General features: G+C 39.6%; 1 protein-coding gene across 9 annotated transcripts in view; it reads right to left on the bottom strand.

The window, feature by feature from the left end:
- The window catches only part of COMMD1 (copper metabolism domain containing 1), an 80,142-nt gene that overhangs the window by 51,014 nt on the left and 11,415 nt on the right, over positions 1–17,713 (bottom strand). For all 9 annotated transcript variants that reach the window (XR_012628339.1, XR_012628341.1, XR_012628340.1 and 6 more), the window contains exon 2: positions 6,432–6,713. Coding sequence is in view for 5 of the 9 variants with exons in the window: in XM_074864292.1 (XP_074720393.1) it covers positions 6,432–6,713 (282 nt within the window). In the remaining 4 variants the exon portion in view is untranslated. The remainder of the gene's footprint in view (positions 1–6,431; positions 6,714–17,713) is intronic.

Below are 17,713 nucleotides of genomic sequence, written 5' to 3'. Positions count from 1 at the left end.
TAGATTGCAAAATATTTGTTGATCGCATGAGATACATAACAGATGGGAAGTTCTCTGTCATAATATCTAAGACCTCAATATATTTTCTGAGAAGGTAAAATATTTCAAGGGTGCAGGACTGAATCTGAATTTAAGCAGATGAAAGGGAGTAGATACACATCCTTACAATAACATCTATCTTCATACAGATCACCATCAAGTAATCCAGAATTCTCCCCATAACACACTGAACTCAGCTACAATCAAAAATATTTGTCTCACTTAAATTATTCTATTTAACTACTTCAGCCAAACCAGTTCCAGAATAAAAACAGTTGACAAGGAGTGTGTGTGTGTTCCTGCACACCTGTATGTGTATATACCTGGCACAAGTAAGGATGGAAACTGTTAGTACCACTAATTGTAGAATATCCTTGCTTCGTATAGGATGAGCAGATGAAAAAATTAAAAAACTCATGAAAAAATATTATCAAATATATACAGTGGAAAAGCGACAATTCAAGTCAGACAGTTATTTAATATCTCAAGTTAATGCTCTTATGTCCATAATACGTTACACTTAAAAATCTCAATAGGCACAAATAATAAAATTTTCTTCTTGTTCCCCAAAGTTCCCTTTGCTTTCAGAAGAAGGCGACAAAAATTGAACTGTCGAAGCAAAGGACTACAGGGAGCGTCATGCAGAAGATTAAGGAAATAACTGAGTTAAGGCAGCCAACTGTGTTCCAGTTTTCTCTGTGCCGAGTGACCCGTTGCCCTCTCTGGTTTTTATTTGCTTTTGCACTGTACTGCCTTATGTAACTGTTCCCTCCAGCTCATAAATTTCCAAGGTGAACAAAAGCTCAAGTGATTACATTCAGCTTCGCTACAAAGGTGATTTTTTTTCCACTAACTTCTACTTACCAGGGTTTATATTTTTAATCATATAAAATTATTAAGCCCATTGAGGTTAAGTTGATCGATTCGGCTTCTAAACACCCATGCTTTCCCATTTTTGACCAGAACAATATTTCTGATAATGTTAGTAACTACAAAGATTAAAATGGATTAAGGCTGGAGAGAAAAAAATGGTTTGGTGGTTGTTTTTTCTGCCCCTTCACAGGCCAGGCTGCCCTTAGTTTGGCTCAGGTATCTAGAACTACTTTTCATCTCCCTAAACATCTCTTTTGCCCATACTGATATCCTACAAAAGGCAGTCTGTCTTTTCAGAATAGATCCTACATAAAAGAACTGGAAGTCCATTATCTGAAGTTATTTTCAGGAACAGCTCAGAAGCAACCTGACCTGGCGTCACACGGAAGCAAAACCAAGTCCAGCCATCAGCTTCCTCCCTATAGCAGGAGTTTACCCATGATGTTTTCTTGATCTGACCTGTCTTCAGAGGTGAAAGCTATTGCTGGAGATAACCGCAGCCTGGGGAAACCAAGAGACTCGTGCTTACAAAAATGTGCAGAACGCCAACAGATCCTCAGCGGCATGCAGTCTGTAATCCTAGCAAGGTAATGAGATTTACAGAAGCTAAATCCAAAGATTTTTTATTACACTGTGAAAGCATGTTCAATTTTAATATTTGTCAACGTGTGTGAATCCAGCTCATCATTTGTTTACAGCACAGTTGATACAAATTTCAACCTAAACTTGTGTAGAATATACATAATTAACAAGTCAGAAACAATTTTGATCTCCCAAAAGTTTACTTTGAGACCTACTTCACTCCTTTCCAGAACATTAAAAGACTTAAATCTTCATAGTGATACAAACTTCAGACCTCCAAAATCCTAGTAGCATTTTACCTCCTACATGACAATTGCCTGTGTTCATTATGGATTCTTTCTGCACCTGAATTAACAGAATTATTACCTGAATCATTATTATTTTCTCTGAATTACCAGGGTCCAGACCCAGCCATTAGCAGAGAGCAGATGTCATATACCTATGGTAAACTGTGAGCTGACAGTTCGTACTTTCTCAGTATCAGGTAGGTTCTTGCACTAGAAAAGGATCACTTCATCTAGTAAGTCCTTTCATCAGTATTTATCTCGCTGGTGAGATTTTAAAGTGACAACCAAAATATAGTCAGAACTAGCAAATATTAGATTTTCAATTTATCAGAAGTCTATTACTAAAGCTTGTCTGTTCTTTAAAGAAAGATGTTTATTTATATGAAGACACATACCCCTTGATGATTTCCGAAAAATGATATGGAATAAGAAGCTGCTCTTTGCCTTAAATTTGAAAGAAATTATCCTAGGTTCTTAACTTACACTGTGGTTTTAGTATTTGCTATATAGTAGTATTTACCTATACTACTAACACCTCTGTCAGGTAGATGTTTTAAAAAAGGAAACAGAACAGAAATACAATGTTTTGGGAAAAAACCCTCTAATCCATAATCCTGATGCAATTTCCTCAGGTCTTTCTGGGAAGAATCTTGCAGTGGAATCCCAGACTTCATGTTAAATTAGGGCAGAAAATACGCTTTGCTCATAAAACATGCTTAACATCCCACAAAACTCCAATAAAAGTTCTAGAACATGGATTAGCAGTATCTTAAACACTGAAAAAAAATGCATGTGAAAATACCCACTCTGTAAATAAGTTCAAGCATAAAAGCCAAGAGCATATACTCAGGCTAATCTATAACATTTGATCAGTCTCAGATATTAAACTGCAAAATACATAACACTGCAGGAAAGTAAAACTTATTGGCAAATCAGCCCAGAATACTAGTGGGAAGAAAGGGAGGGGCACATGTCATAAGGAAAATAATATGACAAAGTCCATAAAACAAGTTTAAATATATTTTAATGCCAAGCCACAGTTCAAACCCAATACATTTATTTTCTACTAATGACAAGGTCAGATATAAATCTGTGACTGAAATCTGAAGGTAACCTAACATTGTACAGCAGCGACCATTCACCATATGGAGCAGCGTTGATGCAGCGGGGCAGGAAGGGCACGAGAAGGGCGACTCTCCAGCTCACTCCACCATCCCTCCTGGCAGATTCGTGTCCAGTTGAAATTTCATGCCAAAAGAGCTTTACAGCGATGCTCAGAGAGGGAGAACAAGATTAAAAAGGACATAAAGAAGGGGGCAGGGAGCTTTAGATATTTTAAGAGAAAGCCAGCAAGGTAGGCTTGAGAGATACAGGAGAAAACCATTGTGTAAATGAAAAGATGGGCTGTTCAAAAGGAAAAAATGAACTGGCAGTGATGAGCACTGAGTATCATGAACAGATGAAGGCAAAGTGCAACTGCTTTAGGATTTTATTTTTAGTCATATTGTTAAAGAAAATGGGCTTTCAAAGCAGAGTACTTCATGACTAGCATGTTCATCTGCTTTTAACCAGGATGTATAAAGACTACATCACTAGCATAAAGGAAACGTTAAACGTCGCTGTAAAACTTTTACTGAAGAAGAAAAGTTCAAACTGCAAGTTACAGATCTCGAACCAAACTTTCCAAAGTTTGGAGCACCAGCATTTCTAAATGTTTCTCATTAGAAGTGTTTGTAAGAGCACTTAGAGAAAGGGTTCATTTTTTTTTCCTATTATCAGTAGTGCCAAGGATAGTAAGAATTAACACATGCAAGTTGTAATGGATTCTCAAACCCAGAAACACATCTCTTCCATCAGAAAACATTACATGAATTTTGTAAAATTTCATTAAAGTCAGTCTACTAGCGTTTATGAACTAGTCACTCCAAATTCCCCATTTCTAGCCTTATTAGGTCTTACACATATAGTCATGAAAGAATTGACCAATTAAAATTCAGAGATGACAAGCAGAAAGCAGGGTTACTTATTGAAGAAGGAGCAGACACTCTACCAAACTGCCTGGCCTTCTGTTGGACAGAGATCTAAATCCAGTCCAGAGACACCAAGAAGAATCAGAGCGACTTTAAATTCTGGAAAGGTACATTTTCTACAGAGCACTTCTTTGCTTCTGTTGAAACATATAAAATATTAATGTCAGTTCATTACACATCAATGCATTTGTATACTCCCCCGTTATCAAGTGTCCAAATGAAAACAGTCTATTTTGAATAATTTACTCCTGAATCATCAGCCAGCTTTCTTCTGCAAATCCAGGAGATCTCAACTATTTGCCAAATCACATCTATGACTGACAGACAGTCTTTTCTAAAAGATGTTCTCTCTGTTAAGTATCAGAAAGGTACCAGCATACATGTATTTGATGTGCTACAAAATCTGATATTTACAACAGATATAAATGTGCTAACGATAAAGTAAAAATACATATAAAGGCTATAAAACATGATGGTTTTAAGTCCGTGGACTGGATCCAGTGTGCAAGAACAACTCGTTCAACCTCCAATAGGAAAGTCTCTGTGACCATTTTTCCAGGAGGTCCCCAAACACATGTGGGAAGAGGCTGAGGGGTAGATGACTCTTCTGGCAACCCACTTGCTGCTGTTTCGGTCCCGGGGTTCCCCCCCAACTCCCCTGCCTCAGCCCATCATGTGAGCATGCTGCGTACTGCCTCAGCCAAAAGCTTTGGAGCAGAAAGGCTATTTAAACCAAAGCTAAAGAACCACAGCACCTTAAAATAAATGCTAATTTTGACTGAAGTGGTGACAATCCTAATTACTCCATGATTATTTCTGTAAGTACCAGTCCAATACCCTTATTCACACCGGCAGCCAGACCTGCTGACAGCTCACTACTGCACTGTCCTCAGCAAAGGAGACAGAAGTTATGTCTGATGGCAGTTCAAAAAATACATTCACACAACCACTTCCCTTTGAAATATGAAGTTGCATTGCTAAAATAATTCATCCTGGCTTTGTTGTGGGGCTTTTTAGTAAGAGAAATTACAGCGTCTCAGAAATGTGTATTCTTCATGTTCACATCCCCTTTCACTACACAGGGTGGAAGAAATATAAATGTGCCTGCTGATTGATGTTACTGTAATAATCTATTACCAGGGGGGAAAAAAAATAAAATCTCAAAACAGAAGTCACTAATTACATAATTCCCTTATGAAATACAACAGTGATTCTGAGTTAAGGATTTTTTTTTAATGAACATGGGTATTTTTCCCATTTGCTCACTAATGTACTCATTCTAATGTACTCACTGTAACTTTTTTGTTTTAAAAACTTTTTCCATTTGTTACTAATGGAATATAATTACTTCTAATCTCAAGATCCTGAGGAGAAAATTCCACTTTTTTTGAGGCTAGGAATACACCTAAACACACACCCCATTACTGTATTGGTCACTGCAGAGATACACAGGTGGAAGGCAGAGGGTCAGCACTTCGGCTAAGCTTTCAAAGACCAAGAGGGAAAAGTGGACTAACAGAATAATTTCAACAATATATACTGACTCAGTAGGATCCCAATTTACTTGTACTTTCATTCTGGCCTTGGTATAGCCACGCTCTTCAGTTAAATCGTTCAAGTCTGCATAGGAATACTTCAGGTGTGTGGGTGTGTCAGTGGGGGTGGGGGTGTGTGTATATATATATATGTGTGTGTATGTCTGTGTGTCTTTGCACATGTAATTTTTTTTAATCTATACCTAATCCGAGTACTCTTTGCTATAAACTACTAAAATATTTCAAAGCCCAAAGAAACGTACTAAATGTTAACTATTGACATCAAACCCCCAAAATTAGCTCACAGTATGATCTGCAGTAGCTACTGCTAAGAAACGAGGTTTAAGATTCACTAACACATTGTAGAGGAAAAAGATACCAAACTGAAACACATTTCCTGGCAGAAAAAGACAGCAAAATTGAAGATGGGAAGCTGTGCCATAATTCATATGAATTATAAAGATTAAAAAGAAATGCAGTGTTCAGTACCGATTGAGCTATATCTCTTTCAGGCAGACAAGACCAGGTTGCATAATGTGACTGGAATAAAGGTGTACTTCTAACGTGAAAATAGGTGTTATGTAAAATAAAGAGGAGTCTCTCCCCTCATTTGTCCTAAAATGTAAGGGATGCTTGATCACTATTATTTGTGAACTTTATTCTTTTGCAGCTTCCACTTTGCAGATACTACGTAATTTTAGTATTTGATTAGGAAAAAAAACCACAAACGACTAATCAACTTCACAGTGCATGGAATACAAACATAATTTTAATATAATTGCTAGTACATTTGATTTTATGTTTCATTTCTACAGCCTCAGATTTTCTAAGCTTCATGTAAAGAGAACTGTCAATACATACGTGAACATTCAAAAAAAAAAAGCAAAAATTGCATTCACTACCCAGACTGTATCTAAGTATCCAAAGATGGACCACAAGTTCAAGTACATTAAAGGCCCAGTGGTGACAAATACACCAGCTTGATTTGGATGCAGTGAATTCAGCAATAGGTAAAACCTTTCAGCACATATGTAGCTAAATCAGGTTTACACATTTTGGGGGGAAAAAAAAAAAAAACAGCTTACCTGCCCATTTTTTCCCAGTTCCATTTCAACTATTGCAACAGGAGTGTTTATCTGATCGATGTGTCTTGACTGTGACTTCAGATCCACTCGCCAGTTCATGTTTTTCAAGACATTATCCCAACGGCTTTGATTGATCAGGCTCTCATGGATCTTTATTCGGTGGTTCTTCCAAAACTTTGCAATGACTGCAGCCTGATCTGATGTGATGCCACCTTGTTTTTTGGTTTGGGCAGTGAGAAAAGCCTCCAGCTGATTCAAATCCATGTCCGCTGAAGCAATTGACTGCAGGGAAAAGGAGAGGAGTGAAAGGGAAAAGCTTGCTCAAAAAATGCTCTTTAACAGTCTCCAAAAGGTCACATCTTTAGGGTTTTATCAATATCAGATTTTAAAGGGATAGTGCAAACAAATCTGGGTTATGGAAATAACCTGACAACTTTCATTAAAACTCAATTTCAAGTGCCTACCACTTATCCCAGAATTCCTGCCCCCAGACAGCTGGAGGGTAACGGACTGGTAACAGTGATGAGGAAACTGGGAGCACCTTTGGGAATGCAGTACTGGTACAGGACAACAAGAAGGCTTCTCAGTGTCTGCCTGACCCTTGCCCCCAGTATGCCCCAAGCATACCCAACTGGTCACTGCTGGGAACACTGGGTCAGGGGTCTGGCACGATACTGCTGCTCTGATAACCTATTAAACAGGAAAACTGGGGCAAACACACACCCCTGGCCAAGACCGAAACAAGTGAGGAGACATCCCAGCTCATTGCAACATCCACAGCTTCACTGGCCACCTCCACACCGTAGACAAGGAAGCAAAACTGGTAAATGCTGCACCAGTAAAGCCGGGCCGGCAGCACTGTCCACAGCAGTGTGCTTGCTGCAGCAGCAAAAGCGCGAGTCTTCCAAGGGAGAGTCCGTGTGTGGGAAGCAATCCTTAAAAATGCAACTGCAGCTTCTTCTGAAGCATCAGTGGACTCTGTCAGGCTAAATACTGGGTTTGTGCTTTGCAAGGGAGCGTAAGAGGTCATTCACTCCTCCCTGCACAGCAACAGAAATTATACTTCCCAAACCCGTTTTTTTCATAGATATCCAGTTTTTCCACCTGTTTTTCCAAAGCTGATAATCCTACAGCCTTAAATTTGCATTGCCTAACTGGCAATGGTTGCTAAATATGGGCATGAAGGGAGGGGGAGGACAGGAGGCAGCGAGAGGAAACTGTGGCTAAGTTTCCCCACTGTAGTTTCAAGCAGACACTTTTGCTTCATTCTCACCCAAAATGCATGCAGCTTATCCTAAATGAACACGCCAACTCCAAGCACACGCCAATATGGAGCACAGCAAGGTGAAGCGTAGCCAATGCTGCAATCCTTGGGATTTGCCTCGATTTAAATTTTCCTTGACATGGTATTCCTACTGCCATACTCAGTATGTTCAGGGAAATAACGATCTCACTCTTGTTAGCCAAGAGGGTGACACCATGTGGCTTTTGGCCGGATGCACACTGTGTGCTTCACACTGCTTATCTGCAAAAGTGGGTATCACTTATCTAAAAACCAAGGGGTTAGCACTCTGTGAGCTTGCCAATTATGCAAAACCTACTGCTTCTACCCAATTCATGAGCGATGAACTAAAATTGTCAGCGGGGTGAGCTACTGGCAGGCTCTACCATCTTCCTCTAGACCAGATAGATGTCAAAGCACACGACCTCAGTCACCTCAGGAGTGGCCTGAAATAAAACAGCAGGTAAGAAAAACAAAACACAAGAACTAGCCCAAAACAAAGAGCTCACCCATCGCACAAGCCACAGAGAACAGCAGCAGGTTTGCTGCTTTGAAGTGAGTAAAGCCAACACCGTGATGGGCTCAACATTCAGCAGATACACCACCACATCCTCCTTACCTTGAGTTGTTTTTCAAGAGAAAAGCAAACCAGAAACAACCTGCCCCAAAAGCCCAACGAACAACTTGTGATCTATAACTGTTAGCTGCCTTTTATCATCCAGTGTCTAACAGCTTTCTCCTGAAGCTTTTGTAGTAGTTTTTCAAAGAGGGATGCGCTGCCCTCCCTTGCTCTCACAATGGATTAGCTGCCATCTGTTATGTGATCGAGAAAAGAAATGGCAATGCACACTAGAAGTAACTGCTCAGCTGTATCAGGGTTCCAGCTTAATAGGAGCATCTGCCAATTTATTATAAAATTTGAGATGCCTAGTACACCGCTCTGTCTTTTCTGTAGGGCACTCACCATATCTGTATATATTGTTTGCTTCTATCGTGAAAACATTTAACTTAAGAGCTAATTATCTTGTAATATCTAATTATGCTGTAAATGAAAAAAGCACCTTTCCTTTTCAAAAGAAAAGCTATTTAAAGTCCTTTCCTACATCCACATCTTACGTGAACAGGGCTGTCTATTAACAGCAGTGTGCAATACTTTCTGGTTTAGTATTTTTCATAACACTACATCTGTGTGGGGATCCGTTTGCATGTTGTGTGACACCAACTACTGCTTAGTGTCTTTTGTGTTGGTTTATGCAAATGGCAGGAGGAATAGGGGTGAATCAACAACCCCAGACCCCAGCACCTTACATAAGCCCTGCCAAGACCAAAATCAAGTTTGAGATGCAGACTTTCTTCTCAGTTCAGCTGTGCAGAAAATTGCCTTCTGTTTTATTGCTGCGCAGGAACCAAGAACATGAACTGCGTCCTCTGCACTGAATGAAGCAAAGGTGTCATGGAGAAACATCTAATCTGCATTAAATGTGAACCTAATGCAGATTCACTGGATCAAATAACCAGGTAACCCTTTTCTAGGCTTGATTTTATAACCTTCAAATATTTCACATTTGTAATTCTCTGGATTTTTTTAACCTCACCCCCTTCACAACAACTGTGTTTGCAAGATGCAGCAAGATTTCTGGCAGTGCTTTGCTAAACTGATAAAAACCAGACACATAAAGTTCCTTATTGTGCTTGACACACAATATAAATCTGACTTCGAAGTGTATCCGAAAGGGGAAGCTTATGACCAAGCTTGCAGTTTTAAGGATAAGAAAGACAAAACAGTATTACTAGGGCTTATACAAGACAGTTAAACTTGCCTGTTTGGCAAAGATCACCAACAGATTGATGATTGGTTAAGATCTGTGCAAGCTACATTTAAAAACTCTGTACGTTCATGTACTATAAGCACCCTGATATAGTTTGCTGCCAAATATTATCACATAAAACAGAGGAAGGAGACCATGTATCATAATTAGCAAACATTTCTCTCTCTCCCTCTCTCACACAAATACATGTGCACAAGTACACACAATATGGATCAGTTTATACTGTACATGTACACAGCTAAGAAACTGGGAGATAACAACCATACTGTATGTTGTTGGAATATAATGCATGCTTTAAATAATATACCCATGTAGTCCATCATTTAGACTAGAATCTCTCCCAGCTTAGAAATACAGCTACTACTTAAAAGCTCCTTTAAAAAAAAAAAAAAAATATAAATTTTAATTGAAAGTGGGTACAACCAATCAATGAGTTATACTTCCAGTATAGCTGCATGAAGATATTTATGAAGACATATTTGCTTTGAAATTCCGCAACAAAACCCACCAGCTAAAAAGGTTTTCAAGTCACATAAGAACAGCAACTAATTTTAATATTCTTTTTTCATCTTAACTTGGCAACATTTCACTGCGGACAGGAAGCCCGATATGAATAACAAAGAATGAGAGAACAATTAAGGTCTTTGCTCATCTTCCATCTCCTTTATTGTATGAACACTAAATACGACTAACTCTTTAAACAAGTGTAGTTCTACTCCATTGCTCATATGGATGACCACAGTTAAATTTTGGACTTCTTTAAAGTTTTAAATGTTTTTAAGTAAAAAAAAAAAAAACCCAAACCAAACAACGGAATGTTTTAATTTAACTTGGCAAAAAACTGTATTTCCAGTCATACTCTACACAGCATTACAGTTCTTTCCATACATAGAATATCAAATTACTGTGAATACACCTCACTGGTATTTGTAAGGATTAATTTAAAGTTAAAACATGAGTCGTTCTTCTGTGCTTATAACTGAAGACAGATAAAATATATCTGATTATAGGTCCCCCTCTCATGCTTTTAAACCCTAGGACCTTTGGGTGAGTGTTTACCACCCCCAGAACGATGACCAGCTGTTGTCCAGCTCCCACAGCACTGATAAAGGTGGATTCACTACTGGAATAAACACCACACACACATTTCAGCATCATAACTGGAAACTTCTCAGGACTTAAAGGTGTTGAAATCTGTTTTATCCATCAGCTCCTACAGCTGAATCACTGTCAGCACTGGTTCAAGACAGATACTCAGTCCAGACGGACCTTAAAGTGCAGGATCTACTGCTGTACCTTGAGCCACTGTACTGTCAGTGACACACGGCATTATATCGTATAGACTTTATATTCTGAGCTAAGTGTGTGTCCTGCCTTAGTCGTTTCCCACCTCATCTCTTCAGCAGTCCTCAATAACCATAGTTTTGCAATATATTATCATGTCCCTCTTTTTATTTACTGTCTCATCTCTACGCAGTTCTACAGCACATCAAGAAGCGCTGTGTTAGAAGTATGATGACACTGAGGAAAAAGAGTTATGAAGGACCTAATTCCAGTTTTCATTGGTAATCACAGATGATTTACATAAAAATCCTCAACTAACAAAACAGGAAAGTTTTCTAAGAATGTACAGACTCATAGCTGTTCTATGCCAGCAAGTAATTTAATTTACATTACTAGGACTATTCACTCAAGTGACTAAGTAAAAAAAGCCTATTTTCAAAACTAGAGTCTGTAAGAGAACACCATTAGATATTAAAATTTTCCTCACATTACATATTTTTAGATTTGTTAAAATATACTTCCCCCCCCCCCCCCAGGAAGTACAGCTTATGGACAGCATGCCATATACTACAAGCACACAAATCCTACCCTCAGCAACTGGCCACACCTTTCTTTCCAGAGGCTGGGCAGATGCTTTTAAAAAACAAGAAATAGTTTTGGTCATGCTGACTTCTCCTTGTGTTCACCTTCAACACATACCCACTATGTCTTCAAATACAATTCACACAATAAAAATATGACTTCAAATACTATTTCCTTAATGGAACAATATTTGATAACCTGGAGAGTTTTGTAGTGGCTTAATTAGATCCATTAGACATGTGCATTTGTACACAGAACAGGAAAACAGACTTAAATTCATTATCTCTTCTGAGAAATAAAGCCTGACAAGCATGCAACACTAGTGAGAAACAACAATTGGTAAATCCCACCGGGGAAAAAAGAACACACTTCATTTCCAGAAATAAAACATTACTTGTCAACCATTACGGAGCGGCTCCAAGAGCTGGCCATGCCAGCACGTGTAGGCATTTTCTCCAGCTGACCCTCAAAATTGCAGGCTGCTGCCAGCCTGTAGCACAAAGAAATCACAAGCTCAGAGAAACAAACAATTCAGTGCCATGTACCACACCAACGAACTTGCTTCTTCAGGTTTTTGGAAGGCGGGTCTGAGAGGCTATTCCTGTATCACAGCCCTTGTAATCTGGATGCTCTCAGAAACACAACCTTGAAAACTGTTTCTCAGACCCTTGGAGCACATGTATGGAGAAGGGGGGACCAGCTGCAGACAGGAGGAACATGCCACGGGGCCCCACTCAGCCAAAACACTTTGATCGCACAAAGCCAATTCTTGTTAACATCAGGATACTACACATGTCTTTCACTTATCATCCTTAGAAGAAAAGCTTTCCTGGATTTGGGGCAAATAGGAGGTGCCTGCTGCATGTAGCTTTGGGGTGTGTGGTTTCTTCCTCCTTATCTAAAAAGAAAGGCAACCCTGGGAGAGCAGGGCAGGAACAGAAGCAGCTCTCATCATCTTTGGGCATAATGGCACACATGGGTCCTAGTGACACTAATCTTATTTGTCAAAGTTAGCTAAGCATGTTCTTCTGCAAAGAGTTGCTTCTGACAGGAGGAATTTGAAAACATCTCTGCAACACTGTGGTTTCTGGGTCCTCCTTTGTAAGCGTGTACTAACCAGACTCTCTCCCAAGGGCTGCTGAGATAGCCAGTTCTGTAATAAATGAGCTGTTCCCAGAGATGTTCCCTGGATATTAGTCCAGTTGACTTTCCCACGTTTCTGGAGACAGTGGAAGTTTTCAACTAGTTGGTAGGTTGTGCCTCTATTAGAGTCCAAGAGCTCTCCTGAGAATCAGAATTAAGATAAAATTAGATGCAACAGCCTGCTTGTCTGCACTTGAAAACGGTGATCCATCTTTCAGAAAAAAACCCAAAGCTGAAGCCTTCTGCACTCCCTGCAAATTTCTAAGTCAGAAATCACAGGTGACCTTAATAATACATTTAGTATTTCTACATCAAAGTGGAAAGATTTTAACTGATCTTTAAGTCTTCACCTAATCCATGGGAGATCACAAAAATTTCTTTTATTCAAGTTTCATACTACGTGCCAGTATTATTTTAGTTTGCTTCTTACTGAGCTGTAATACACCGTTAAAAGTGAAGTGAAACAGTCTGTGAATCATTAAGAGGATAATAATATATATATATAGTTTAAAACATGTAGTTTAATTTTTTTTCTAGTCTGTAATAGGTCTTTTGGACCTTATTCCAACCTGTAGAGCCTTTTGATTCATTGCCAAGGAGACACCAACCAGGTCAACGGACATTCAGTAGACCTGTAAATATTTTTGAGTTACTCTGACTTTCATCAAGCTTGCTTCTTGGACAGAAAGACTCACAGCAACAAAAAAAAAAAAATACTTAACTGATACTGCAGATGGGAAAAATCTGTGTGCATGATGAAGTTTCAGGCAAAATTACATCCTTCCTGCATTTCTAATCTTATTAAGCTTGATTCCACCCAGACTTGTCAACTATACACATGGAAGATAAAACTCTTCTCCAGGTTGCTTCCATGCTTCTTGACTGACTCCTTTATTTTCTCCCTCAAGGTTCCCAGGTTCCCACCAAGCAGAAAACCCTCAAACCCCTATCTTTCTTCTTTTGCATACAAGCTCACCAAACCCAATGTTCTCTGCTAAAATTACTTTTACGTTTGAACATGAAGTTCAATAACAGGGGAGTAGATATTCAGCTATTTTTGGCCTAGCTTACAATTGAATGCAGAAGAGATCTCAGCATTAGTTTTTAAAAGCATCTGAAGTGACCACAACATTTTTTTCTCCCAGCCTGCCTCTGCCATTAGTCTGTGTGTCTGCTAGAAATGACCAGTTTGAACTCATAATTCCATAAAACACCACTTCCTAAATTTATTTGCAGGAGGTGTCATTTTTCTGCGGTATGAAGACTCATTTGATGACAAAGGAGGATGAAAGGTTGATTAAAATAGGCAGCCACCAGATGAACCGCAACCTGAGCCATGCTCCTGTGGTCAGATCATACTTCCTGCAAACCTGCTGTGCTGAGCTCAAAAAGTGGCTCCCCCACCCCAGCCCCATCCTAAAAAACATCCTGAGCTGAAGGAAAACTGAGAATCATCAAGATTACTCTGTCTGGACCTACTTAAAGACTCTGTCTAGGCTTTGTACCACTTACAGAACAAGAATAAATTAAAAAAAAAAACAAAACAGAACAAGCCCACCCACTAATAACATTAGTCATAGCTAGATCTCCAAACAATGCCTACATACTCAGATTGCGAATAGATACTAAAAGCTTGGATTTTAAGCAATAAACATAAAAAAGCACCACCACCCCCTTCACAAATAATAGTTTCCAAACCACTTAAATTATTTAAAATAGAAAGAGGAAGAGATGTACACGAAAAAAGGCAATGGAAAGCACTTTTCAGGCAGCACAGATAGGCGTTGGACAGGCTAGAGGCGGATAAAACAGGGAACCGAAAAAATAAGGAAATGTTCTATTAATAGCAGATATACTTGCAACTACAAGGGCCAAATAGGAGGACTAAAAATATAAATTTATTAAAATTAAAAATACAAATATAAATTGTCCATCCTGGCCTGTACTCAAGTGAATTACAGAAGAAAAAAATCCCAAGTTTTGCTATCAGTTTTCTCCCCCTTTTGAGTCAAATTCTTCACGATGCTTTAGAAAGTATTTTGCTACTTGGGGTGGTGGCAAAGAAATGTCACATTTCCAGTAGTTCTTAAACATGCAGCCATGTTACAGACAAGTCTGACAGGTTCAACCTTTTTCCAAATGAATGTGCATACACATGTGCTCCCTGAACTACACTGCAGAAGCAACAAGTTGTTTTCTTGGAGAACGTATAAATCTTTGCAGGTTACATTATTCAGTCTAAAATGGTTTCTTCTTCAGTCTTCCTGAAGGAGATGGATTCAGAAATAATAACTCTCAGCAGATGGAAGCCATTTAATGCAGTATTGCTAAACACAGAGAGGAAAATAAAAGGCAGAGAGAAATCCAGATAGGACAGAATAAATACCAGATGGTAAATACAAAAAAATTCAAGGGAGGGAGTAAAAGCAGGAAAAGAGAGACAGACACAGTGACAGTCCCGGAATTGGTGACATGACCTGTCGTTCCCTTAAGAGACCACGTGGTCAGCCTTTTTTCCTGCTCCTCTGTTCTCTTACAATAAAATAAATGAGAACTGTGTTTATCAGGTTTCTACAATCATTCTGGGAAAATGACTTGCTGCCGCAGACTACTGCTTCATGTTTAATCTCGTTTCACTTAGAGTTAAAAATAGAAGTTGGAGCAGCTCGTATTTTGAAGGCACGTGGAAAAAAAAGTTGTAGCCCTACCCTGAGTGCAGTAATGGTGCAGGCATTAGCAGAGCTTATTGCTGCACTCTGCGGGCAGCGATCCTGTCAGTGAAATCAGGCAAAGCACAAACTAGCTTTACTGTGAACCAAGCACAGAAAACAGAATTAGCATCATGAATTAATTTTCACTTTTACTCAGTGTATCTTGATTGTTTGCAGCTTAAAAAGTAATGATTAACTCAGCTAATTTCCTCCTTGGTTTACATTTGGACATCAGCTCCAGCAGTGAATAACATTAAATATTAATCACACCCCTCAACTGTATGATGTCTCACCATATACTCTGATTTGGAGCGAAATTCTGACTCCAGACTCTGCTTTCCTTCCTTTCACAGCACTACTGTATATTACCTGTACTGTTCTGCGCAATAGCTGGGGTTAGATTTTACTACCTGGAAGGAGAAGGGTTTCCACACTCCTATCCCAGGCTCACACCACAGCACTTCACTGCCTTAGCCCATAACCCTGCGGACACATGTCACAGCAGCAAAGACAGTAGTAAGTAAAGGGAACAAGTTTACAGTCTACACAGTTTCAAGGGAAGCAAGCAAGTGTGCTTTACCATCTGGTCATTCATCACCTATTTTGGCAACTTGTGTTACACACTGACAGGTCTGACAGGCAGAAGGTGAACTTCCAGTCTCGGGATACCAGTCGGCAGGTCTTCCTTTCGGCATGGATGAAATGATTTTCCCTCCTGTCGGATCAGTGAAATATAAAACACGTTTCCCAAACCAGTAGCAGCCATGGTGGTTGTTAACAGCTGAGCCTTTACGAGGAGGAAAGGAGCAGCAGGTCAAACTCTTCGCTCTAGGAATCACAACTGCTCTGTAAAGGTCCCCACTCCATCCCTGGGGCTGGAAAACAACACCTGATTAGGAGCAAACCCCAAACCAGAGAGCTCAGAAGAAACCATCCTCGCTTTCCCATAAAGATTTAAGTACCACTTACTGTATCAAAAATGCTTTTAGAACTAAATCTAGTAAATGTTTTGGGGGAAAAAAAGCTAAAGACTTAATGAAACAGCCAAAATATCAATCTGAAAGTATTCTCCAATCACATTAAATATTCCTGACTGCTTTAATTACCCAAGAGGGTTCTCCATTTCTATCAGGTTAGGCTCCTGACAGTCATCTATCAGTAGAGCTGGGCAAATAATCGGGTTTTTCAGTGAGCTTGTAGGAACAACTCCATACCCCTGTGCCTCCACAGACAACATGCGCTGCTCTTGAGAGCTGCACATGCACGACCGTGATTTGCAGAGCCTGCAGACTCACACCACCAGTGAAAACTGGTTGGTGCCAAACAAAATCCGGCTTTAGATTTCACTGTCGCAGGCCTTAAAAGCTAAAAACTTCATCACTCAAATGCTCCAAGACACTGCAGCCCATGCCATCAAAAATAATTCAGTTAATTTTTCCCATGGCTTTTCCTTGGCTTTTAGTCAACTTGGGGGCTACTCGTATTCAATAAACTCCCTACCACTTGTCCACATGAGCTAGAAAATTTCTCTAGCGCTTTCTTTTCATTACAAGACTTTACAGATTTCCTGACATGTCATAAACTGACGTGTCATAAAATGAATCTTGTGAACAAAAGCACTCTCTCCCTGTCGGGCAAAGAACAACTCTCTTAACCTGGTTCACAATAAGCCAGAGAGCCAGATCCCTCTCTTTTGATCATTCAGGAGACTTTATAGAACAGACACAAAACAGAGGCACGTACAAAGGTACTCGTGGATGAGGAGGCACATCCAGTAACTGATGAGGGAAGAGTCCTTCTGCAAAGTTGCATCAGCCACTCATGCCTTTGGGCTCCTTAGAGTCCTCAAGAGAGGACCATCTTAGAGGTCCCAGGAGGTCTGAACCGCAGCACAACAACCTCTAGTCTCTTGAGGACCCATCAGTAAAGCACAGTTCAGGCGACCCATGCACCTCACCCGTAGTACTGGCAAGCAAACCGCGCGGCCATACTGCAAGACCCCAACCGGCCTCAGAACCACAGCTTACCATCTTCATCCAAGGCAGTGTATAAAAACTAAGTGTGTCACCGAATGGTGTTAGAAGGGCACTCAATTTCTGACCTCTCTTCTTATTTCTGCATGCATGCATACTTACTTTGTAAACACATTTCTGTGAGTACCATTTGAGTATCTGAACAGCTACTAAAATAATAGCACGCTGCCTAAACGTGCCATTTCTTCTGCAGAAAAGGGGAGTTAGGCCTATTTTGTTCACTTCAAAAAAGAAAAAAATTGAGTTTAATGAGAAATGCAAAAGAAATCACAACTAATTGAAATGTATAAAATATTTGTACCATATTTGACCATGTAAAACTAAAGGGTACTTATACAAACAGCTTGTTCGAACATAATATACACTACTCTTGAACCAGAAATGGCAAAAAGAGTGTAAGAGAACGGCACATCTGATG

The sequence above is a fragment of the Strix uralensis genome, chromosome 3, assembly GCF_047716275.1.
Source record: "Strix uralensis isolate ZFMK-TIS-50842 chromosome 3, bStrUra1, whole genome shotgun sequence".
NCBI lineage: Eukaryota > Metazoa > Chordata > Aves > Strigiformes > Strigidae > Strix > Strix uralensis.
This window is presented reverse-complemented; position numbering and strand designations above follow the sequence as displayed.